The sequence below is a fragment of the Labeo rohita genome, chromosome 13, assembly GCF_022985175.1.
Source record: "Labeo rohita strain BAU-BD-2019 chromosome 13, IGBB_LRoh.1.0, whole genome shotgun sequence".
Classification (NCBI taxonomy): domain Eukaryota; kingdom Metazoa; phylum Chordata; class Actinopteri; order Cypriniformes; family Cyprinidae; genus Labeo; species Labeo rohita.
The window spans coordinates 35,836,239-35,863,544 of NC_066881.1; the positions used below are offsets into that span (position 1 = coordinate 35,836,239).

General features: G+C 31.2%; 1 protein-coding gene across 1 annotated transcript in view; it reads right to left on the reverse strand.

The window, feature by feature from the left end:
- LOC127175366 (inositol polyphosphate-5-phosphatase A) overlaps positions 1-27,306 on the reverse strand; it is a 168,819-nt gene that overhangs the window by 12,083 nt on the left and 129,430 nt on the right. The window contains exons 10-12 of the mRNA XM_051126400.1: positions 22,162-22,257; positions 20,083-20,157; positions 9,169-9,242 (exon numbers count right to left, since the gene is read on the reverse strand). Of these exons, the coding sequence (XP_050982357.1) occupies positions 9,169-9,242; positions 20,083-20,157; positions 22,162-22,257 (245 nt within the window). The remainder of the gene's footprint in view (positions 1-9,168; positions 9,243-20,082; positions 20,158-22,161; positions 22,258-27,306) is intronic.

The window sequence follows — 27,306 nt, forward strand, 5'->3', positions numbered from 1 at the left end:
AGAGGGCAGAGGTAACATGATGCACTGCAGCACAGAACCATGGGATTGGACAGAACTGGAGCTGTCAATCAAACCCAGAGTTACAGGAAGAGGCGTGTGTGTGTGTGTGTGTGTGTGTGTGTGTGTGTGTGTGTGTGTGTGTGTGTGTGTGTGTGTGTGAGTGTGTGAGTGTGAGTGTGTGAGTGTGTGAGTGTGTGACTGTGTGAGTGTGAATGTGTTGTGCAACAGGAAAGAGCCAATTTCCGCAAATGATGATTTATAATCAAATCTATTTATGGCTTAGATTGTCTTTACTTTAGATTATAGAGCACAGTTAATGAGGTCAAGATGCAATCAGACTCAGACTTACTGTTCTCAGCCCGACCAACTCATAGAATCAACCCATTACAACCTAGAGAAGATATTTAGTGACTAAGTATTGTTTTGGGGTAAGTTCTCCCAACTCTGGTTCTCACAATGATCAGTTTGTCTTAAAATCCTTAGTTCAACCATCAAAAATTACTAAAAGCATTAAAAAACAACTTAAAATAAAATAAATGGTCACTAAAACAAAAATAAATAAATACAAAACATACAAATTATTTCCGCAAATTTCTAATTACTTAATATAATAACCTGATGTACTAAAATAACTAAAAACAAAACTGAAATTGGAGTAATCTTGTCAAAACAAATATAAAGTCGGAATTGAAGGATAAAAAGTTGGAATTGTGAGATATAAAGTCGGAATCGTGAGATATAAAGTGGCAACAGTGAGACAAAGTCGGAACAGTGAGATATAAAGTTGGAATAGTGAGAAATAAAGTCGGAATTGTGAGATAAAGTCGGAATAGTGAGATATAAAGTCGGAATCGTGAGCTATAAAGTCAGAATCATGAGATATAAAGTGGAATCGAGAGATATAAAGTCGGAATCGTGAGATATAAAGTCGGAATCGAGAGATATAAGGTCGGAATAGTGAGATATAAAGTCGGAATAGTGAGATATAAAGTCGGAATAGTGAGATATAAAGTCGGAATAGTGAGATATGAAGTCGGAATTGTGAGATAAAGTCGGAATAGTGAGATATAAACTCGGAATTGAAAGAAATAAAGTCGGAATTGAGAGATATAAAGTCGGAATCGTGAGATATAAAGTGGCAACAGTGAGACAAAGTCGGAATAGTGAGATATAAAGTTGGAATAGTGAGAAATAAAGTCGGAATTGTGAGATAAAGTCGGAATAGTGAGATATAAAGTGGAATCGAGAGATATAAAGTCAGAATAGTGAGATATAAAGTCAGAATCGTGAGATATAAAGTTGGAATAGTGAGATATAAAGTCGGAATAGTGAGATATAAAGTCAGAAACAGAAACGTGAGATATAAAGTCGTAATCGAGAGATATAAGGTCGGAATAGTGAGATATAAAGTCGGAATAGTGAGATATAAAGTCGGAATAGTGAGATATGAAGTCGGAATTGTGAGATAAAGTCGGAATAGTGAGATATAAAGTCGGAATTGAGAGAAATAAAGTCGGAATCGTGAGATATAAAGTCGGAATCGTGAGATATAAAGTCGGAATCGAGAGATATAAAGTTGGAATAGTGGGATATAAAGTCAGAATCATGAGATATAAAGGCGGAATTGTAAGATATAAACTTGGAATTGTGAGACAAATAATAAAAACAAAAATAACTTACCCTTACTATTACTTCAGCTAGTTTCTAGTTACTTAATATAATATAATAACTTGTAAAAAAAAAAAAAAAACACTAAAACTAAAACTAAAATAAAAATAAATAAAAACTATACATATAACAAAAACAGAAAAAGAGAGAAAAAAACACAACAGTTATTAAAACTTTAACTAAAATTAGGATGAAAGCAGAAAATCTAATTGTGTCTCAGTAATTGTAGAACAGCAGTGTTTATTTCTGAACTGACGACACGCACTCATTCCCTCACAAACACAATAAACACAGATGCATGTGTGTTCATCAAGCGTCTCAATGAAAGACGTCACTTCAGTGTTAAACGGGTTCATAACAATGTCACTCGACTGTCAATGAGTGTTTTTATTGCTGCTCTCTTACAGAATGAAAACGCAGATGGCTGAAGCACAGAAGAATATCATGCAAACGCATCAGAAACAGACTTTCTTCAGTTCACACACACCGGACGGTGACGGGTGACGTCATACAGTGTTTCCTCAATGACACTGACTGTCAGAGATGATGTCAGTCACAACTATTCACAGTGACACTGCAAAATCAGCTGATGAGAGACGCTCACATGCACAGAGACCTTTAAAATACATAAAAACTAATGCTCATGCCAAGAAAGTGGAGTTCCCACACAGCTACAACTACAGCATGAGAATACAGTACATTTATAAATATTTCTGGATGCATTAGCATCTGAATGACAGGTAACAGTATTTGGAATAAATTAAAATTTTGAGATAAAAGTTACTTTTTTTAAAAAAAAAGATGTACACAAATATGCCTAGTAAGACAATGAACAAAGATCTAGCTGATTAAATATTATATTATATATTACAACAATAATATATTGTTATTATTATTAAAATGTATATTTGCTAAAGAAATTTTCATGATTTTTACAGGCATGCATATCAAAATGACCTGATATTCCCAGCATCTTCATGTGTAAATTTCACACATTTCAGGCACAACATTGCCAATTTAAAATTTTATATAAAAATTACATTTTTAATAAATATTTCTGGACGCACTTACATTTGAATACAAAAACATTTGGAATGAATTTTAATATAACAATTATTTATTTGTAAATATTTCTGGACGCAAAATTTTAATTTATAATAAAAAAAAATGCTGGATGCATTGGCATTTAATGTTCAGGTATCAGTACTGGAACAATAATTAGAATAAATTAAATAATTAATGAATTTTTAAAATATTAAATATTAAAGTATTCTGAAATACATATTAAATAATAAAATAATTATATATATATATATATATATATATATATGCATTGAATTGGCATTTAAAAGTAATGTAACAATATTTGGAAAAAATTAAAATTTTTTTTTTTAAATAGATACTTCTGGATGCATTTAATGTCAGGTAACAACATTTGAAATAAATTAATTAAACAATGTTTTACACGTGTGTGTGTGTGTGTGTGTGTGTGTAACAATATTTGGAAAAGATTTAATAATTTTATAGAATTTTTTTTTTTTTTAATAGATATTTCTGGATGCATGTAAGTGTCAGCTAACAATATTTAGAATAAATTAAATAATTTAAAAAATATATTAAATAATTATCCATTTTTTATATACCTTGCATTGGCATTTAAATGTAATGTAACAATATTTGGAATAGATTTAAATTTTAACACAAAATTAAATTTTTAAAGATATTTCTAGATGCACTGGCATTTAATTATAACGTTAAAAAAAAGTGAATAGATTTAAGTTTTAATATATATAATTTTTATTAGGATGTGTGAAACCGGCATAAATGACATTTCAGACAAAATATGGCAGCTGTTTTGTGTATTTTTGAAGAAAAGACTTCCAAAAGAAGCCAAAGCAGAACAATCAGAGAGACACAAACAGTGAAGAGGTAGAAATATCAGCACTCGTGTCCAATCCAATTAGCGAACCGGAACTAACGGCGGTATGATAATGTCATCTCACATACGGGACAGGGATGTGACGGAAATTAATGAAAATGAGCTGTTTGCACTAAAAAAACAATATGAAACTCACTGAAGCATGCCTAGTTTAATCTGAATGGAGTAAACACTAACAAAAGCACTAAAGAGTGTCATGGTAAAACAATGTTTTTTTTGTTTTTTTTAAGTTTAGCATCCGTGTGTCCGGGTCGATGCGGTACTCTAATCTCTCTTCATTTGCAGCAAAGCGCGGAGTGTAATCGACACAGAGCCGCCGTGTTGAAGAGATGTGGTCTAAAGCGCTCGCGGGTCTCCACATCCTCACCAAACGGTGAAGAATAACTGTACATCACCTCCGACCCTTCACAGGCTCACCTCACGACCCGCCAGCAGAGCCGTCTAGACTCCACAAACACTCGCGCTACATACTTCAACCCGCTCTCAGCCGTCGCTCCGCTCCGCTAACCCGGTTAGCGAAATAAATCGCATCTTCTTCCCGCGGTCTCTCGCCGTCCTGGGAATTCCCAGCGGCCGACCGGCTCTTCAATTTCTGCATTGATTTTACACAGAAAGTCCTACAATAAAATCATAGAGCAGTGGAGCTAATGCACTGCTGTTCAATCAATCACTGCGGATCAGCGGATGGAAACATCTCTATCTGAACACATCAGACGAGAACAACACCAACATGAACAGAGACGGATTTACACTGGCGCTTTCACTGTACGTTCAGTTACTCTGCTGAATCTGAAGATGAATATAATAGTACACATTAATGACATAACCGTTTCATTTAGAATTTTTAATTTTACAACTGAACGTAATACTAATAATTATTCACCAAGCATGCATTAAATTGATCAAAAGTGCCAGTAAAGACTTTTATAATGTTATTTTATAATGATTTTATATTATAAAGATTTCTATTTCAAATAAATGCTGTACTACTACTTGCTATTCATCTGTGAATCCTGAAAAAAATGACCGTTTCCACACAAATACTTGACAGCACAAGTGTTTTCAACACTGACAATAATCAGAAATGTTTCCTGAGCAGCAAATCAGCATATTAGAATGATTTGAATGATGAAAAGTCAGTTTTGATCACAGAAATAAATTACATTTTACAGATACTCACATAGAAAACAGCTGTTTTAAAGTGTAATAACATTTCACAATTTTTACTGTATTTTTGTTCAAATAAATGCAGCCTTGGCAACACCCGACATTTATTTTTATGATATACCTTATGGTACTACTATGGTTTTCTTCAGCCATTGGTAAATTACTGGATAGAATTATTAGATTTTTTGTATATATATATATATATATATATATATATATATATATAAATTGTTTTTCTTTACAATTTCAGGAAAACAATTTTGTTATTAGATTATCTAGCTGTGAATAACATAATAACAAGATATTTCCATATATATATATTTTTTTTAATATTTCTGGATGCACTGGCATTGTAAAGTCAGGCAAATATTTGTCAGGAAAGTCAGGACTGTTTTTAGATATTTTTGGATGCATTAGAATTTAAATGTCAGGTAACAGTATTTGGAATACATTCAAATTTTAATATACATATATATTTTTCATTTTTAAAACGATTTTAGGTACAAAACAGCAGCTATTTTGGGTATTTTTGCTCCAGTTCCAAAATAGCCCATATATATAAGTATATATAAAGACCTTATTTGCAAAAACAGAGAACTCCTTTTAAAAAAATCAAGTTTTTTTATTATGCTATCATGTTTTTAATTTTGATTTATTGTGTTAGTTAGCTGCATTTTTTGAGTTATTTTTACTTAAATCAAAAATAACCCAACTGCAATTTGATATAAAACATTTTTGACAACGTAAAAACATGATTTTTATATCATTTTAAATTGTTTATATTTTTTATCAATAATAATAATAATAATAAAAATATATAAAATATATAAAAAATACTAAAAATAATAATAAAAAAAATTATTTCTTTATATATATTTTTTATTTTATCTTATTATATTTATAAAAAATATTATATATATATATATATATATATTTTTTTTTTTTTTTTCCTTGGATGCACTGGCTTTTGTTTTGTTGTTGAAATAGATACAATCTCCTGACATGTGTTTCTTAGTTTCCTGTGACTGTAGTAGTCCTGTGCTGCACTAGCACTGGTTGGGATCAGCACAGGACTAGTGTTTGTTAGTGATGTTGATGGTTTGCGTGTGTTTCGGTCGTCGTCGGCGCGGCTCCAGCTCCAGCGTTGGCAGGATCTGCTCAAATTCCACACATCCCTGTGTGAGCGCCGGACGTGTGAAGGGTCGCGCTCAAACACACCGACCCGCAGGCCCTTCATGTGCCTTTACAACACTCGCAAACACACCGAGCATCAGCGACCGGAGGATAAAACACGTGTCGCCCCCCTCAGACGCGGTACATGAGCCTGTGCTCACACTGCCAATACACCCTACACACCGACTCAAAAACACAGTCATAAAGCCAAAATCACATTCATGAAAATGAGTTTTCTGTTTAGACTGAAACAGTTTTGACTGAATGAAACAGTGGCGTTTGATGAATGCTTTTCTAATGATGTGTTTTGACTGTTTCAGTGTCTGTCTCATGCAAAAATATGAATAAAACAAAACAGATGAACATGTGGACACCAGTGCTGGACTGACAATCTTGATTTCTTGTTTTTAATTCAGTTTCATTTTAATGAACCAAGATCTTTTAGTCTGTGCTGTTTCCCCCATATGGCAATAAATAAAAAAATTAATAAATAAATAAATAATGATAATCTTGCCAAAATATATAGTAAATATATGGTATATGAGTAAGTGCATTGCATTGTTATTTGTAGTATGAAGTGAAAATTCATAAAAAAAAATAATTTAAAAACGGAATTAAATATAACTTATAAAGTTTTTATTTAAAATGTTGATTAATAAATTGTATTATTATAATTGAATTAATAATAATTAAACTGTTAGTGTTATGCATTATTACATAATTTATAATTAATTATTTTATTATTAAATTACTATTAAATATACATTAAATCATTATCTATTACAAATTTAAATATTATAATTATTATTATAAATGACAGTAAAACGAGTAAATACAAAGTGGTATAAATATGGTATATATTTGTGGTAAATGCACTGCATTGTTATTTGCAGTATGAAAAATTAGTGTTCATTACATTCATCTTCATTATACATTCATAAAATATTCAAAAAATATTTAGAAACTTAATGAAATATAACTTTATGTTGATACACAACTCTATTGTATTTAAGTGTTGATAAATAAATTGCATTGTTATAATTTAATAATAATTAAAATGTTTGGATTATTTATTATTTATATATTTTTTAATATTATAATATTATATATTAAATATTATATATGATGAATTTAACTATTACTATTATAAATTACACTGAAAACTTGAGTAAATACTTATTTATATCAAAGTTTCTATAAAAACTGCCTTATTTGCAAACTTAATATTATGTATAACTCACTCTAGATTATTAAATGACATTACAACAATTATTTAATATTAAATAATAAATTATTTTAATAATTTGAATTATTTATTAGGAATATATTAAACTATTTAGTTGATTATTGATTATTATTTAAGTTGATTAATTGATTATTAAATAAACAATTTTCAGTTTTGGTTTCCAGCTAAATGAAGACTTTAATTTTGGTTTTGGTGTTGCAGTAAAAAAAAAAAAAGGCTGCATCACTAGTATTTATCAAAGTGAAGCATATGCAGTCATGGGTTCGATTTTCAGTTGTTGAACTGACATGAACTGATCAAATGTACAATGCAAGTCACTTCAGACGAAAGCATCTACGAAATGCATGTAAATGCATGGTGCACCACAGTAATCTTTAATAAAGCTGTGCATGCTCAAATAATATAATAAAGCGCTGAACTCGCAGGCTGTGCCGCGATTACGTGAGGATGAAGCGCGCGTGTCTGCATGACCTCGGCGCACAGATGGCGATGGGTGTTTCTGAATGACAAAGAACAATCGCTGCAGTTCTTGATGACTCGAGAGGCGTATCTGAGCACGCGGGTGTACGTTCAGTCCATCTCAATCTCTATTCATTCACAGACCACTATAATGCGTCCTAAAAAAGCATCCAATCAAGTTTAACACGCTCATTAGCGTCTGCTGGACTTCCTGTGACGTCCGTCCCTCCATAAATCCACCCGTCCCTCATGTGAAGCCATGTAAACGAAGCAGTTTGTCAAGTAATTATTGTTTGATTCCGGCGTTTCATTATCTGCCGTGATTGAGTCTACGCTGACGCCAAAGGTCGAGCATCATTAGCTCACGTGCGTTAAACATAAGAGGCGCTCCGAAAGGGCTAATTGTAAATTCATCTGTTTGAGGATCATCCACTATGGCTTTAGCATATTAAGGCGGGAGGGAAGGGTCAGACGCTCTCTGGAGGATCAGAGCAGTGGGAATCGACACGCATCCGCAGACTCAAACGCTCACACATCTGATTACACTCTTTAACACACTTTAACAAAACATGGAGCCTTTCTGCCAGCATCAGCATTACCTACAGTATGAATCTGAGTATGAGAACCACACTACTCAACCTGAACCAGAACAGAACTCACAGACGGGTTCAGGTTTGAAACCAATGAAATAATAATGATAATAATAATAATAATAATAATTATTATTATTATTATTATTATTAATATTACTATTAATATTAATAGTGTATTATTGTTATTTTAAAAATAATAATGTATTGCTATGATTAAGAATACAATCATTATTAAACATTTTACACATCATTATTGTTGTTATTATTACAATAAACTTTGTAAATAAAAGATATTTATACATGCTATAAACTAAAATAATGAATATTATAATAAATGTCATAAATTAATATACTTACCAACTTTATACATTTAAATATTCTTAGAAATAATTGTTTTTATTGTTGTTGTTGTTATTATCACTACTACTATAAACATTAAAAACTAAATAAAATATTTTCTCATAACATATTTTTATAAATTAATATTAACATTATCATTATTTGTAATTATTTTTTTCTATATATTAATAATATTAATATTAATTATTTTACTATAATTATTAATTAAAAGTTCTTTACAATTCTATTATAACATAAATTACAGTATAAATTTGATAAGTTAATATTTATCAACTTTATAAATTATTATTATTATTATTATTATTATTAACTTTATACATTTAATAATATATTTATACAATTAATACATAAAAAATAAATTAAATTATTATTATTAGTAAATGTAATTATTGTTCTCATAACTATGCTTTAAATTTAAAAACTTGAAAAATCTGAAAACTTGACAGGTTCTGGTCGGGTCAGTGTCTCATTTCAACTTTCAGCTCTTTTCGAGCTCCATCAACATGTCTGTTTTCTTGAGATGTTCATGGTGTGCTGTAGTATGATACGGCAGGTGTTCGTACCTCGGAGGAAACGAGATGTCCAGCTCCTGCAGACGCTCCTTAAACACAGACAGCTCTTTGTCAAACCCTAAAAGCTGGAGACAAACACACGAAAACAGAGAGAGAGTCAATGCAAACCATCAGCTCATTAACATAACACCGCCCACATTTACATATCAACACAGTATCAGCAACGTCCTGCCCCGATGAACTCCAGTATGAACCACACACACACACAGGTCAGCCAATCACAACACAGGTCATTTGCATACAGAAATATGAAATGAAGCCAGAAAGGATCAGCATCTGATCTCAGTAAGGAAACTCTGTTATGAGGTGAAGCTGAAGCAGATGAAGCTGTTTGCCTGCGTGTGTGTGTGTGAGTGTGTTTCACACACACGCATGTCAGTTTCGGAGCCGTGTGGCGTGTGTGTTCATCAATCATTTCCCAGCTGTCCTCTCCGTCTGAGACTCTGAGACTCCAAAGTCATTAATCAAACGCTGCAGAATAATTAGCCTGTGTGTGTACACATTAATTATGAGAAGATAATCAACAGGTGTACATGACACCTTCATCACCGCGTGTGTGTGTGAGATGGACAGCTACCAGCACTGACTAATTAATAATCACACATAAACACTGATACAAACACTCAGAGTTTATCAGTGCTCCATTAATGTGTTTAAATGATTTAGGACGTACATTCACAGGTCTTTACAGTGCGACCGTTTCAGTGCCATTTGCGACTGAAAACTACGAAAAAATATTTATAAGCATCAGCGCGACTGACTCCATCAGTATATTTGTGTTTGCGCTGAGAGGAGCTTCAAAGGTTTCTGTTTTTGCAATGTTGAGTAATGAATCACACACATATCACACCAATCCTTTCATAAACAAAGTGTAAATAAGAGATTGATTGTGCAGAGAACTTTGTTGATTATAATAGAACTTTGTGAGATTGAGATGAACTAAGATGAGTGCAGCTTTTAATGATTGTTAAGCGAGTTTGTAAATGAGATACTGATTTAATACAAGTTAAATAAAGAAGAAGTTAATATTAAGTGACTTACATTGTCTGACTAGAACACTATTGCCTGGTTTTGTTCTATTTCGTCATCAAAAATAGTTTGAAATGAGTCACATGCGCCGTTGCGCATCTCTATTTAAACACAGCACTGTTTGGTTTATAAATGAACGTGCGTTTTTAAACGAATCTAGTGAGTCGATTCAATTTCCCCATTTATAAAGACAGTTACTTGCTTTATTCCTGAATGAATCAGCTGTTCGAACGAATCAAATGAATGAATGATTCAGTAATTAAATCAGTGACGTGCTGCCACCTACTGGCAGTTTCAGTTTCATTTTTAAAGTATCTTTTCAGTTAATTAAAATCATGTAATAGTGATACATTCAAAATGTTATATTTAAAACATTAATCTCAACATGAGTTTCTGAATTTGATTGCACTCATGCCCCTCTGAGCCTCATTAAACATGAAAATACACCTACAAGACACTTTTGTGTTCTTCTGTGCCTCCGCTGTAGTACAAATTAATTGTGTTAATACTGATTTCATTTGATTGGTATCTTATATTCTACTTGATTTTATTCTGTTTTAATTAGAAATGTTAAAAAGCTTATACATTTTTATTTTTTTTATTTTATTTTTTTCACAATTTGACAAAAGATGACATACTTTTAATAAAGTTAGAAAAATACCATTACAAAGGTAAAAACCCTGTAAATTTAAGGAGTCAAAAATCACCTTGTAATGGGAAGGCAAATTTTTGTTCTGATTTTTTTGATTATTGATTAGAAGGTGTTCCGCAAATTTTGACTGTGCTCCTAATTTTAAAGTTTAATTTTTAAAAGTAAGCATAGAGCCCTGATTGTGTATGAAACAACAGCCACAACAGAGTTTACTATGACAGAATCTCCTCAAAGGTACAAAACGATTTATAAATACAGTGAATGTGGTTTTCTTTAGTCTGAGTTAGTCTGTAATTAGGATTCGCTTTAACAGTAAATCTTTGACGTGTGTGTGTGTGTGTGTGTGTGTGTGTGTTTGTGATTATTTGAGCAGCACTGAAGTGTTCAGCAGCATCTGTGGTTCAGGAGGGCAAATGAACAACATTCATCACTTTACACACACACACACACACACACGTCCAGTGTCACATATGTCACATACTGTACACACTCACACAAACACTCAAATATTTCACACTAACACACATGCATTTACAACAGCTACTGTATGTAGCAGGACATATTTAAGATGCATTCAACTAAATAAGATTTGTAATAATATTAATAAACCGATTATTCACCATGACTTCATTCTGTGAAGCAAAAAGATGATATTTCATATCTCAGTGTCTATTACGTGCATACAGTGAAAGGCAATGGAGTCCAAAGTTGTTTGGTTCCCAGTGTTTTTCAAATAATATATTTTTTTATATATTATTTTTTAAATATTTTTCTTCAATACATATATATTTTTTTCTTTTTTTCACGTAAGCAAGTTAGTCAGACAATTAAAATCATGAGAAAATGTATTATATATATATATATATATATATATATAGTATGGGTCAAAATGATCAATTTTCTTTTATGCCATAAAACATTAGGGTATTAAGATCATGTTTCATGAAGATATTTTGTGAATTTTCTACCGTAAATATACCAAAACTTAATTTTTGGTTAATAATATGCATTGCTAAGAGCTTCACTTGGACAATTTTAAAGGTGATTTTTTTTTTTTTTGAGTATTTAGATTTTTTTTGCACCCTAAGATTTCAGATTTTGTATCTTGGCCAAATATTTTCCTATCCTAACATACCATACATTAATGGAAAGTTTATTTATTCAGCTTTCAGATGATGTACAAATCTCAATTTTAAAAAACTGACCCTTATAAATGGTTTTGTGGTCCAGGGTCACGTTTGATGCAGCAATTCCTAAACTTATTTTTTTCAATCAAACCCCTTTGACCTATATATTCACATGAAGTCCCCCTGAAATTTAATAGAAAGTTAATATTCCAATCATTTAACAACACACTTGCTTCTCTGATGTTGGTTAATGGTCACAATGGCACGTAGGTGCACAAATAAAATATTGCAAAAGACTAAGATTGTGTTAAATGTAGTCCAGAAGTAGTCAGAATGCATCACCTAAAATAAGTAATCTGCTCAAATTTAAATTCTACAATAGTTTGCATTGAAAAAAAAAAGTCAAAGCAGAACTATGACACGTGTGTTTTTGTGTGTTTGTGTGTGTGTGAATGTTGAGTAATTCATTTAGCAGCTAGAGACCCACGGGCTGAAATTTCACACTACATTTCATGCGGGTCAATTAAGTCGAGTGATTTGCTGCTCTGGTGGGTCAGCAGTAAAACCCGTCTCGTCCCGCTCACGATCCGTCAGCGCCGGTGACCTTGAGCGCGTGTGTTTGTGAAGGAGACGAAAATAAATAAAACAAACAAACTCCTCCAAACCACCATCTCGGCCCAATAAACGCACACCGTCCTAAATCACGGAGCCCCGCCGCGGGGCGTCCGGTTTGGGCCGATCGGCGTCTGCTGCCGTAATTGTGCATTGATTTATGTACGGTCAAATAAGAGCTCTGACAACAGCTGATGCCATTAAAGGCCATCGATAAGAGCTGGGGTGAGAGGTCCTTTAATTTGAGTTTTACACCACACGCTTTACTTTCATCGCAGCGGCCGTATTTTCACATTATTTATGACAAATGCATTATTTTGAGTCAGACGTGAGCGCAGCGTTCATCCCTCACTAACACACCATCAACTTACACATCATTAATGCTCAAAAACTAAAGCCAATCAAATATTACAGACTCACACATGAGCACATTCATTCACAACAAATAATACAAACTGTTTTTTTATTCATTGCAATTTTGGTGCTTAAATGTCTGACACTTGCATTTCTTGCATTTTATGTCTTTTTATTTATAAGTTGCAACTGGAGTCGAATAAAGAACATGCACTGAAATATAAAACCCAGATGAGAGCTAAAAAATGTTAAATATGGCTAATTATCCATATGATATTATTAAAACAAAAGAAATCCAACATTAAACTCTAATCTGATCAATCTGACTGAATATTAACGATCTTTAGGTGCTTAAAGCAGACGTCCACTTCCAGAACAACAATTTACAGATAGTGTACTCACCCCCTTGTCATCCAAGATGTTCATGTCTTTCTGTTTTGAGTTGTAAAGAAATTATGTTTTTTGAGGAAAACATTTTAGGATTTTTCTCCATATAATGGACTTCATTGGTGCCCGATTTTGAACTTCCAAAATGTAGTTTAAATGCAGCTTCAAAGGCTCTAAACGATCCCAGACGAGGAAGAAGGGTCTTATCTAGCGAACGATCAGTCGATGTTTTTGAAAAATAAAAATGTGTATATTTTTTAAGCACAAAAGCTCATGTAGCACAGGCTCTGCGATGCGCGTTCACGATGCAACAAATTAGTGATGGGTCGTTCTTGAACAATTTGTTCATTTTGACTGAATCTTTAATGCGACTCGGGAAGAACGAGTCGTCTCGGGGAGTGATTCGTTCAGTCGCGCATGCGCAGCATCCTATTAGGATCTGTACTGGAATTAGTTCACCTGTGTCGAGTCTTTGGGTTTTTCGAGTGGTTCGTTGATCTTATGGGGCGTCACGTGATGAACGAACGACTCAAACCCGAAAACTTGTCAGATAAGAGGTGAGGTGAGCGAATCATAGACTAAAGACCCAGGTAAACAATGAATGAATCTTTTCTGTTTCTTATAGCATTATAGTTTTGTCTTGTTTGTAGTGTGATCAACGTTTGTGTAAGCAGTAGATGTGTTACACGTAACATTTTAATTATATTTTGCTAAAATGAACGAAATGACTTGAAAAAAGATTCGTTCATTTTGCTGAACGAGATTCAAAGGTCAGAGTCGGTAAAATGATCCGAATTCCCATCACTGCTACGAATCACGTGTAAGTTCATCGTCTGTGTACTCCGGCTCAAAAATTAGAGTATGGCGAAAAACTCCATCTTATTTTCTCCTACAACTTCAGAATCGTCCAACACCGTTGTAGCTTTTTGTTTGTAAACAGTGTTTGACTTACTTGCACTTTTTTAGTCTTTGCGTGTTACACTTGAGACTTGAGTCCATTATATGGAGAAAAATGCTGAAATGTTTTCCTCAAAAAACAATTTCTTTACAACTGAAGACAGAAAGACACAAACAACTTGGATGACAAGTGGGTGAGTAAAAATTTACCATAAAAAAAAAAAAAGCAGCTGTGGTTGCCAAAAAAAAATACTGTATCAACGTTTTTTTTAAATACTGTAATTTCGTTAATATAATGTTAATATATCAACCTATTGAAGTACTGAAATCTGTTTTGTACCTTTGTAATACACTGATAACCACCAAAACCAAAAAAACTGAGTATTAATTTAACAACATTAGATGTAACATAAGACCTTAATGTACAAATCTGATAAGAAAAAACTAAGAAAAAACTATTTCAACCAAAAAAAAAAAAAAAAAAAAAAAACCCCATCAATTTTGACGTGTAACGCAGGGATTTCTGGGAACGTGAATTTCCAGTTATTCACTAAGTTTTATATTCTTTTTCACTTCTAAAAACAGTAGACTACCGTAAAATTACATGCAATGTCCAATACAGTTTTTTACCGCATATTGTAGGGGAACTTACCGTTAACCATTTGAAAGGTTTTTACTGTAGCATTTTTATCATCTTTTACCGTTAAATTCATGGCCATTTTTTACAGTGTAATATTTAGTTAAATAATAAAAATTGGTAACTTAAAATAAATAATTTTAAAGTCAATAAAAATAAAAACCTTATTAAAGAATTAAAAAAAGAAATATTGTATTTGTTTACCAGCATTGCATGTCATGTGACCCTGACCAACCAATTAGATACTAAATTATTAAAATATTTATTTTAAAATCTTAAGGGTACTTCAAGTAAATATATTAGATGAAAGAGAATTAAATGACAAATGTTGTGAATTTGTGTATTTAGTGTGTTTCAAAGACAAAAGCCTTCCAATAGAAATATATGGTTAAATAACCTACAGTGATAACTCAAAAAGTAACTGTAGTCTGATTAAAAGTATTTTAAAATGCAATTTAATATACTTTATATTTGGAATCTGATTAGGCAATTCAGATGACATGTAATCAGTTACTACCCAGCTCTGGTCATTGCACATGTGCACATGATTTTCCAGCTTTGTTTTTTAATCCAATATAGTGTTTACATGTCCTGTCGAACGGATTAGAAAAGGTTTGTCACACCCCTATCCAGCTGACTGCATAGGGTTATAATAACTTACATTTTTTAAATGCTTCACTTTTTTTTTTTTTTTTTACACTTACATTTTCAAACAAAGTTTCAGTTACAGATCAGATCACTGCTTTTCATTTACAACTCTACAAACAGTACATTACAGAAATGGAAAACTGCATATTTCTGTATGTTACTGTCTGATTTTACATGTAAAGTCAGGTTTATTGATATAGCACTTTATGCAACACAGACTGATTCACAGCAGCTTTACAGTAGAAACAAAGTTCTTCAATTTCAGAACACACATTATGATCAGAACTAAAATTAAAACAGCTCTACTGAACATTATATAGTGCCATTAAGTTCAATAACTCAACAACCTCATTCAGTAGTTTGAAGTACAGCAAAATCAATACATTTTACTGCACATCAATTGTCTTTAAGACCTTAAAGGCCTTTAATATTCAGTTCAATTGATCAGATTAGAGATTTACTGCATTTTAATGCTGGTTTTTCACATTTTCTTTTTTCATCATCAGCTTCATTATGGCATTTCAACATCATTGCACGGGTGAAATTTTCCAGATTTTGGTTTTCAATTAGGGCTGTCAAACGATTAACTGCCATTAAATCGCATGTAAAATAAAAGTTTGTGTTCATAAAATATATACATGTATGTACTGTGTATTTTTACACACACTGCTGCTCAAAAGTTTGGGATCAGTAAGACGTGTAATGTTTTTACAGAAGTCTCTTCTGCTCATCAAGGCTGCATTTATTTGATCAAAAATACAGAAAAAAACAGTAATATTGCAAAATGTTATTACACTATATAATAATGGTTTTTATTTTAATATACTTTAAAATTAAATTTATTCCTGTGATGCAAAGCTGAATTTTCATCAGCTGTTACTCCAGTCTTAAGTGTCACATGATCCTTCAGAAATCAGAATAATATGCGGATTTATTATTAGAATGATCAATATTGGAAACAGTTGTGCTGACAAATATTTTTTTTGCAACTTGTGATTCTTTTTATTCAGGATTCTTTGATGAATAAGAAATTAAAAAAGAATAGCATTTATTCAAAATATTTATTCAGAATTTATTCAAAATCTTTTCTAACAATGTAAATCTATGTTATCACTTTTTATTAATTGAACACATCCTTGGTGAATAAAAGTATTAATTTCTTTTAAAAAAAAAAAAAAAAAGAATAAAAATGTACTGACCCCAAACTTTGAACAGTAGTGAATATTGTTAGAAAACATTTCTGTTTTAAATAAATGCTGTTATTTTTAACCTTTTTTGATTAAAGAATCCCGAAATAAAGTATCACAGGTTTCCAACATTGGTAATTCTAATAATAAATCAGCATATTATTCTGATTTCTGAAGGATCATGTGACACTTAAGACTGGAGTAACAGCTGATGAAAATTCAGCTTTGCATCACAGAGATAAATTATATTTTAACGTATATTAAAATAAAAACAATTATTTTATATTTTAATAACATTTTGCAATATTACAGTTTTTTTCTGTATTTTTGATCAAATAAATGCAGCCTTGATGAGCATAAGAGACTTCTTTAAAGACTATTACAAGTCTTACCGACCCCAAACTTTTGAGCGGTAGTGTATTCACACACACACAAATTTTATATTAACACAATTTATGTTCTATTCCACACCTCACAAACAAAATCAGGATTTCAATATTTATTTCAATTGAGTTGTTTACAAAAAGAATCAGAATTGGAATGTAAAGCTGCTTGTAGTCGCACCTCCTGACACCGTTTCTACTGTAAAACTGCTGAATCAATCTGTACTGCATGAAGCGCTACATAAATAAACCAGACTTTGCATATGAAATCAGGTCTCAAAACCATATTAAAGCAGCAAGCATGCAGTTCTGAGTGTAAATAACGAGCAGCGATCCGATCCGTTTCCAATATCACCCCAATCAGCCTGATAAAAGCGCTAATACGGGCCGATGTGATCGATGACACGAGCAGATTGCGATGCGCGCGGCGTTTCCTGGAGTCTGCTTTGATTAGCGGCGCCGCGGCGGGAACGACAGCTGAAATATGGCGCGCGTCGGATGAGAGCCTCCTGTTATTTATTTATTTATTCGGACTCTTAAAAACTGCGCTTTGAGCGATGTAGCGGCGTGTACGCGGCCCGCATGACGAGCACGGACGGAAAAGTTCATCACTCGTTCCGGATTCCCTCTCCGTGCGCTCGGATCCACCTGATAAAGTTTCAATAAAGAGACACTGAAGCAAAATCAATGAGAGTTAGTGGGGTGGAGGCGTCACACGCGCACGCACACGCGCACGCAGGGGCCCCTCGACGCAACGGCCCCGCGGAAAATTTAATCTTCCCAAATCCTCATCAGAGCGCTCCATCCTCACCGCCTGACAGCCGCCCGGATAATTAATTATACAATTTCGATGGCTATATCGACTAAACAAACCTATTAATCATGGCAAAAGTCAATAGGCATGGACGTATTCAATCATGTCCTGACCAATGATTACTCCTTTCAAAATACAATAATTATTTTCGAGAGCTGCCTCGAATTAAATTTCTGTCAAGCCGGTACAACTCTAGTAGTTGATGAAGGATTCTGGGAGTCGAGGCGCGGGAGGGACATTCGTCCTTCTCGAGAGGCAGTTTGTTTTCCAGGGATCATAAGACGCTGTGTTTAAGTAGAGCATGACCATCAGATTATCTCTCATGTGCCATCGGGACATCCATCACACACACACCCCAATACACTTAACGATTTCAGCTCCTTCATGCTCCTGTTAATGATTCTCTTGCCAATTTTGTGAAAGAATAAACAGACAATCCTCACTCCTCTCATACTGTCAGATTATGAGCTTATCTCACTTTTGAAATAAGAACATATATTTTAGCTAATATATATATATATATATATATATATTTCAATTTATCCTTTTTTAATTTTAAAATATAAAAACTATATTAACATTACAAATTTGCTAATAAAAATTTTAAAAACAAAAAAATTACTAAAGTTTTAATTGAAATTTTAATGAAAATGGAAAATAAAGAAATAAAAATTATATATATATTTTTTTTTCAGCTTTAACTGAAGAGATAAAAACTATATAAACATTAAAAACTATTAAAAATTATAAAACAAAAAACATACTAAAGCTTTAATTAAAATGGAAAATAAAGAAATAAAAAAATTCAAAAATATAAAGTAAAACATTTAAAAATATATTTCAGCTTCAACTTATTTAATTAAACTTCATAACTAAAAACTGAAATTAAAAATGATAAAAAAAAACTAGACTAAAAAACTACTAAAAAATTATAAAACAAAAAAACTAAAGCTTTAATTTTTTTTTTAATGAAAATGGAAAATAAAGAAATAAAAATTAAAAATACATAAGTAAAATATAAAAAAAATATTTCAGCTTCAACTGCTCATTTTCATTTAATTTAACTTAACTAAAACTGAAATTAAAAGTGATAGAAACCACATAAACATTAAAAAAGTACTAAAAATTATAAAACAAAAAATACTAAAGCTTTAATAAAAACTTTAGTGAAAATGGAAAATAAAGAAATATTAAAAATATATAAAAAAGTAAAATATAAAAAAAATAATTTTCATTTAATTAAACTTGATAACTAAAACTGAAACTAAAAATAAGAACTACATAAACATTACAAAACTATTAAAAAATTATAAAACAAAAAAATACTAAAGCTTTAATTAAATTTTAATAAAAATGGAAAAGAATAAAATGGAAAATATAAAAAATATTTCAGCTTCAATGTCTCATTTTTATTTAATTTAACTTAACTAAAACTGAAATTAAAAATTATAAAATGAAAAAAATACTAAAGCTTTAATTACATTTAAAATACAAAAAAAAGAATAATTCAAAATATTTAAAAAACTACAATAATATCTCACTAATATTAAAATAAACCCAGTTCACATGTACTGCATCAGGTATCAATATATACCATGTAAAGCATACATACACATACAGACTGTTTAACCACGAGAAACAAAGAATCATGAACTAATGAACTGATTTGTAATTCACATGTAGAACTGAAGAAAAATGATTCATTATTCTAACCGTACCGCAGTTTAGGAGGCCATTCATACTGACATTTTCTTTTTAAACACAATAAATGTGAGGTGTATGTCAGTGGAATAAAACGCAAGGTCTTCAAAATGTAACTTATTTCAACTTGAGTGCAACATTTGTAACATTTTTTGCACTAAATGAAAACTCAGCTTGAAAATGGAATGCAAAATATATATATATTACTTGCATTTGTGAATTTAATCACACAGCCACGCTTCTCTTGATAATTGAGATGACACGGCTGAGGTCTGACCTCTCCATCATAACCATAACCCTCACATCTGCATCTACAATGACATCCAGTGTGCAGCTAATGCTCTTAATCCATGAAGTTCATCAGGCTCCGCAGCTGCTCTCCATCAAAGTGTCTCATTCAGGAAGACAGAAGTCAAACATTCACGCGCTTATCGAGCATCTAAAATAAAGCCAAATGAGCTCAAACGAGTCTCTTACCAGCGTTCCATTGTTTTCCCGGAAAACGTCCTGGTTAATGTAGTTAAATAACTTCTTTTCCAGCTGTAGGACAACCTATGAGAAGACAAACAGACCTCGATTAGCGTCAGTAAACAGGGCCCTATGAAAAAACACTGTCTTTTCATGCATATTTGAGATTTTGGGCTTAGAGAAAGTGTTTTTTCAGGCCAGTGGAAAGAAAACATCCAAAAGACATTGTTAAGTGTTTCTTTAATAGCATTTATCTATTCGTGTCAATAGATTTCAATTACAATACATATTTTTAAAGGTCATTTTCTGCACTGAGCCATAAATCAACACTTCAGCAGCACTTACACACACCAAACCAAACATTTTTATTCCTATATTCTATATCCTGAAGGTTTTTACAAAGGGATTTGTTCATATATACTTCACTTGACTATATAAAACATTTTATTCCCCCAAAAATGGTTAAAAAAATGTTTTCTGTCCGTTCTAAGTATTTTATAGAGTGACAAAAAAATTAGATGTAAAAAAAAAAAAAAATTAAACAAGAATTTTGAAACTGACTTTTGTGCTAGAAATGTATGCAAATTAGTGCATATTTCATTAAATAATGTCTCATTTGCATATTTAAACCTAACATTTTAGAAAACTTGTAATACAAAAAATGTTTGCAATTATTAATGTAATCAATCAACTGAGTAAGTAAGATGATTAATATTAGTTAATTTTTTTTTTTACCCTATTCACCTGCAGTGTCTCGCCTTAGAAAAAAGCAGAATTTGGGAAAAAAATAAAACAGATTTCATAGAGCCCCAAGTAAACACACATATTATAAACAAAGTGTATGACATGAGTTCTGGTTCAAATGTTTGGGGAAAGCAAGATTACTTTATTAATAAATGACTATTTTTTTTTTTTTTTTCATCAAAGACCCATTAAATTGCTCAAAAGTGACAGTTAAGACATTTACAATGTTACAAAAGATTCTATTTCAAATAAATGCTGTTCTTTTGAACTTTCTATTCATCTGTGAATCCTGAAAAATAAAATATATGACAGTGTCCACAAAAAAATTAGGCAGCACAACTGTTTTCAACATTAATCAGAAATGTTTCTTGAGCAGCAAAACAGCATACAAGAAATATAATATAATAAGTATGCATAAATAAAATAAAATAAAATAAGTATGCATTAGAATAAAAATTATACTTCACATTTCAAATCTGTTTTTTTTTATATTTGAAATGCATATAATTCTATATTATTCATTCTATTATTTATTTATATTAATAGATATTTTATGTACATTTATATTTCATGTAAAATATAGAAATACAAATATCTGTGCATATATATATATATATATATATATAAAATAAAAAATATATAAAAAATATTATTTGAATTTTAAATCTGTTTTAAAGTAAAAACTGTTATTTTATATTTTAAATGCACAGAATTCTATATTATTCATTCTTTTATTTATTTATATTAATAGATAATTAATGTACATTTATAATTTAAGTAAAATATAGAAAATATAAATAAACATTACATAATATATAAAATTATTATATAAAATTTTTTCTTTAAATTTCAAACCCCAGTTTTTAAAGTAAAAACTGTTATTTTATATTTTAAATGCATATAATTCTATATTATTTTTATTATTTTATAGATAATTTGTACTTTACATAAAATATAGAAAATATAAATATTTATGCATTACATAATATATATAAAATTATATAAAATTTATTCTTTAAATTTCAAATCTCAGTTTTAAAGAAAGCTGTTATTAAGGATCATGTGACACTGAAGACTGGAGTAATGATGCTGAAAATTCTGCTGTGCGTGACAGAAATAAATGACATTTTAACAGATATTCACACAGAAAACAGCTGTTTTAGATTTTAATAATATTTCAGAATTTTTACTGTATTTTTGATCGAATGAGCTGTAGAGACTTCGATCTCCTGAATGGTCACGTTCACACACAGACGTAAGCATATATTAATCAGTGTGTATGTCGTGCATATAGAGGTTGAAGAGATGTGTTTGGTTACTAAATGAAAGCGTGAAAGTCTTCACCTTGCGGTCATTGTCAGACTCTCTGAAGATGAGTTTGTCGACTTCATTGGTGCCGTCGGCTCTCACCGTCTGCATGGTGGCCGTCGAGCAAAGACTCTGAGGAGGAGAAGAAGAAGCAGAGACGACATCGATTTAATACGACGATCAGAACATCTGCACACGGACACCACACAGGAGCATCTCTCTTTATTTCTCTGCATGTATTGAGCTTAAAGACTGTGTGCTCGGTTAAATTCCCTTTTGTCGACTCTTTTAACAATCGGTTAAACATTCGGCCATCTGTGTTTGAGGACAGTTGAATGAGGTAATCCGGTTCCCAGCGCACACAGGCCGGCCCGAGAAGCCATTGAAATTCAAAGCACAGATTAGCTAATCAGGTCAAGCCAATAAAAGCGGCAGGAAAAACCCTTTGGAGGGAAATGTCAGAAAGCCGGCGCTCGGAGCCCAGGAGCGGCGCGGCGGATCAGAACAAACAGCTTCGGCTTAAGCCGCTCTCTAAAGAGCCAACAAATCGCTCCATCTTTCAGTCATTTGGAGCGGCGGGAGCCACTAATGCGCTTTGCTCTCATTAAGCTGATTTTGTAATGAATAGCCCTGGAAAAACACCTCAAAAGGGCCACAGACACGGTGAGCGGCACATCGCGCATTTCGCTCGCTTCGGCTTTTTCTCAAGAACTTCTTAATGATCAAACCCTGGAAAGAAAAACTCAAACGCCGCGGCTCAGATTGAAAGTCGGCCAAGCAGAAACTCAAGCCGAGCACAACAAACTCGCGCGGGAAAACCGTCCTACTGTACACTTCACAAAACAGCCCTATTCTGACGGATTTGAGGAAACTCGAGGCTCCAGATGATGCTGCAGGGTCTAATCTGTGATACTGACCCTCTGAATGTACCAGGATCACATTTATTATACGACTGTTTGGCAAATAAGCAAACACACAAACATGAAATACTGAATATTCTATAAGAAAGAGAAACAGTTTAAAATCATTAGACTCAAATACTAAAGCACAGAATAAAAACACTGAACAATCAGAAAAAAAAGAAGACATTATGCTTATATTTCAATTTCAAATGTCAATTTAAGGCAGTTTACATTTTTTTTAATATACAATTTTAATTTTAACAGTAAATTTTTATTTTAATTCTATATTATTCATTCATTTATATTAATTATAACGTACATTTATAATTTACATAAAATATAGAAAATATAATTATGTATGTATTAGAAAAAATATATAAACAAATTATATAAAAAATATTTTTTTAAATTTCAAATCTCAGTTTTGAAGTAACAGCTGTTACTTGAAATTTTAAATATAATTCGATATTTTTTAATTCTTTTATTTATTCATTTATTTATTTATTTATTTATTCATTCATATTAATAGATCACTTATGTACATTTTTATTTTCTTTATTTTAAATTCAATATAAATAAGTACTCATTAGATAATATATATAGAATAATTCTATAAAAATTATTCTTTATACATAGTTTTAAATTAAAAACTGTTATTTTATATTTTAAATGCATATAATTCTATATTATTCATTCTTTTATTTTTTATTTATATTTATAGATATTTTATGTCCAATTATAACTGATGTAAAACATAAAAAAATATCTATCTATCTATCTATATATATATATATATATATATATATAATTATATAAAAATTACTCTTTGAATTTTAAACCTCAATTTTAAAGTAAAAGCTGATTTAAATTTTAAATGCATATAATTCTATATTATTTATTCTTTTATTTAAACTAATAGATAATTAATGCACATTTATAATTTATGTAATGTATAGAAACTATAAATATGTATGCATTGGATAATACACATAACATAACTATATAAAAATATTTTTGGAATTTCAAATCTCAGTTTTAAAGTAAAAACTGTTATTTTGTATTTTAAATGCAATTTTTTATTTATTTATATTAATAGATAAAACATATATATATATATATATATATATATATATATATATATATATATATACACACACACACACATACATACATATACACATGCATATTTATATTGTACTCAATATAAGTACAATGGTATGTCTGGTGTTTTGTATATGTATAAAGCAGGCAAAGATGAATTCTAAAATGTTAAAGCCAAAAACAATTTACAAATCAACACTTCTGTTTTCAATGGCATCAATACTGTGATCAATCAAACAGAGAGCGTGTACGGGTCACAGACGGACTGATTGATCATGTGTTCGGTGACACTGAGCGATCAGATTCATCTCAGCGCTGATCAATCACACGCAGTCATTTCTCCTGATCTCATCATGTGTTCTGCTGCAGCTTATTAAAACTCATCATTAATTAAACCCTGTGATCCTGATTACACACCAGGTGCATCAACACAAACTCACGCTGACCTGAGCACACGCGCCTGCCATTGGACGCCGCGGGTCACGTGACCTCAGCCGCACGCTCGCAAGTGTAGAGAAATTCAATCTGAGCGCACTCTCACTGACCTCGTCTCAAATCACATTAACATTCATTTCATACTCGAGGACGAGACAATAAACTGAGACTGAATCAAGAAACTCAAAACTGAAAAATGCTGTCATATTAAATTAAATGCATTCATTTGCATTATAAAAAAACTCTAAATACTATAAATACATGTAAAAGTTATATATATATATATATACACACACTTTGTTAAAATGAAAGCTGCATTTGAGAAGTTCAAATAACACTATATAGGCAGTTTTCATCTTAACATCCAGTCCGTGAATGTCAGAGTCAGAAAAATGTGGCACGAAAGTTACTACATCCTCCAACAAGCCCCATGTGTTCCGGCCCAATCCCATGATGCTCTGCTGGAAGCGATTTATCCGAAGCGCAGTAAAGTGAGTCCTGCGCTCGGGGTTCAGGAGACGTGCTTTAAACCGTGTTGATGAAGCCTTGAGTCTAAAGCACTAAAACTTTCCCTGATCACTCAATCCTGACACTATTGATTTTTATCCCATAATTCTACAGCCCACAAAATGAGCAACTGAGGACAGAGCTGGAGAAAAAGAGAGAGAATCAGAGAAACCACACAGTCAAAATGCAATGAAAACCAAAAAAAGGCCACATTTACACGTATCATCTCAGATCACACATTAGCATGACGTCTTCATTCGAATAATGAGCACAACATCTCCAGCATTTACAGAAGAAATGGACATAAATGTGTACATTTTCATCAGTTTTAGCACAAGCAAACTAGAATATGTTATAAAAATTATATTACTTTTATAATATTGTACATTTAAATATTGTATATTACATATAAATTCTTTATATTTTTAGCATGTAAGCACACATTAGAGCTAAAATATATGGGACAAAGACACTAAGATGTCCATGTCAAAAAAAAATTTACAAAAGTGATTTTATGTCCATAGAAAGCACATTAAATGTAAGTGTCAACTTTTAAGTGTTTGGAGAATAAAATGTCAAAATTTGGTTAAAATAATGTTACACTGTTATTCAGTGTAACAATATTTATGTCAAAATTCAAACAACATGCTTATTCTGACCTGTACATATTAAAATATATAAAACAATAAGCATATTACATTTTATTGTGTTTTAAATGAGTAAAAAAAATCTTACTGACAAACGGGCAAAACTTAAGATAGTGGCAAATTTTAAAAATGTAGAATTACAACTAATTAGTATTTGAGGTGAAAGTAATTAATCTTTTAATATCATAAATAGATTTTTGTTGTAGATATGCCTGACAAGATTGTTACACTGTCTTCTGTAAATGAGGGAAAAATGTATTATATTTATTTTTTGCTCAGAAAAACAAAAATAAACATGCAATTATATTAAACAGAAAACTTTGAAATATTTTTTTGGAAAAACAACAATAATTTAAAGCAGTTTTACACTTACTGTTTTTACGTTTAAACCCTTTTTCATCTTTGACCCATTAAAACAATTTATAGATTTACTGGTATTCACTAGTATTACTAATATTTATTAGTTTTTTATTTTTATCATTTCTTAAGTTTTAAACAAATTATATTTTTATAGTGTATGTTTTATATTTATTTTTATATTATTTAATTATTTAGAAATGTGCTTTAGCAGCTAATTTGTATTATTATTATTATTTTTTTTTTTTTATTTTATCATCAATTTTAGTTTCGGTTTTCATTGACTATGATAACCCATTTCTTTATAATTATCTGTGAAATTTATTAACCATGAAAATTTGTGAAAATTGTTTCAAAGTAAAAAAAAAAAAAAAAAATCACAAATAATTATAAAGAAATGGGTTATCATAGTCAACTAAAATGATTAAATGATAAAATAAAAAATAATACAAATTAGCTGAATTTCTAAATAATAAAATAATATAAAAATGAATATAAAACATTCAATATAAATATATAATTTGTTAAAAACTTACACAAATGTTGAAATTGTTTTTTTTTAAAAAAAGAAAATTGTTTACTCGACATGTTCTCTTCACTTTAATGCTGATTTTAAGCTTTATTTCAGCTAACTTTTAATATTTTTTATTATTTTATCATCAATTTTAGTTTCAGTTTTAGTTGACTATGATAACCCATTTCTTTATAATTATTTCTGAAATTAACTAACAGTGAAAATTTGTGAAAATGGTTTCAAAATAGAAAAAAAACCCTGTCTACTGGGCATGTTCTCTTGACTTTAATGCTGATTTTAAGGAATTCTGAACAATAATTGAATCATCACATGAAACGTCTCCTCAGTAAAAGTGTGTTTTTAGCATGTAAATGTGGGCAAGCAGTGACGTGCTCCTCCAGGAATCTCCGTTCATACGCTGGAATCCGTAACGATCTCCAATAAACCAGCACAAAGGATTCTGTCGCCCACTCAGACGGCCGGCTTTATTCAGCTCTGACCCCACAATGCATCACTCCAGACAATCTACTGGAGCTATTTCACTAACTGCCTGACAACATCACAATATCCAAGAATCAGACATCCACAGGTCACGACAACTAGGAGTTTTATCCATGCAAACAGCGTCATGAAGTAACTGCATGTTTGTTTTTGTACTCTGCTGAGCATCAGGTGAAAGCTACTGTGTTTACCAGTTTTACATTTAAAAATACTGCAT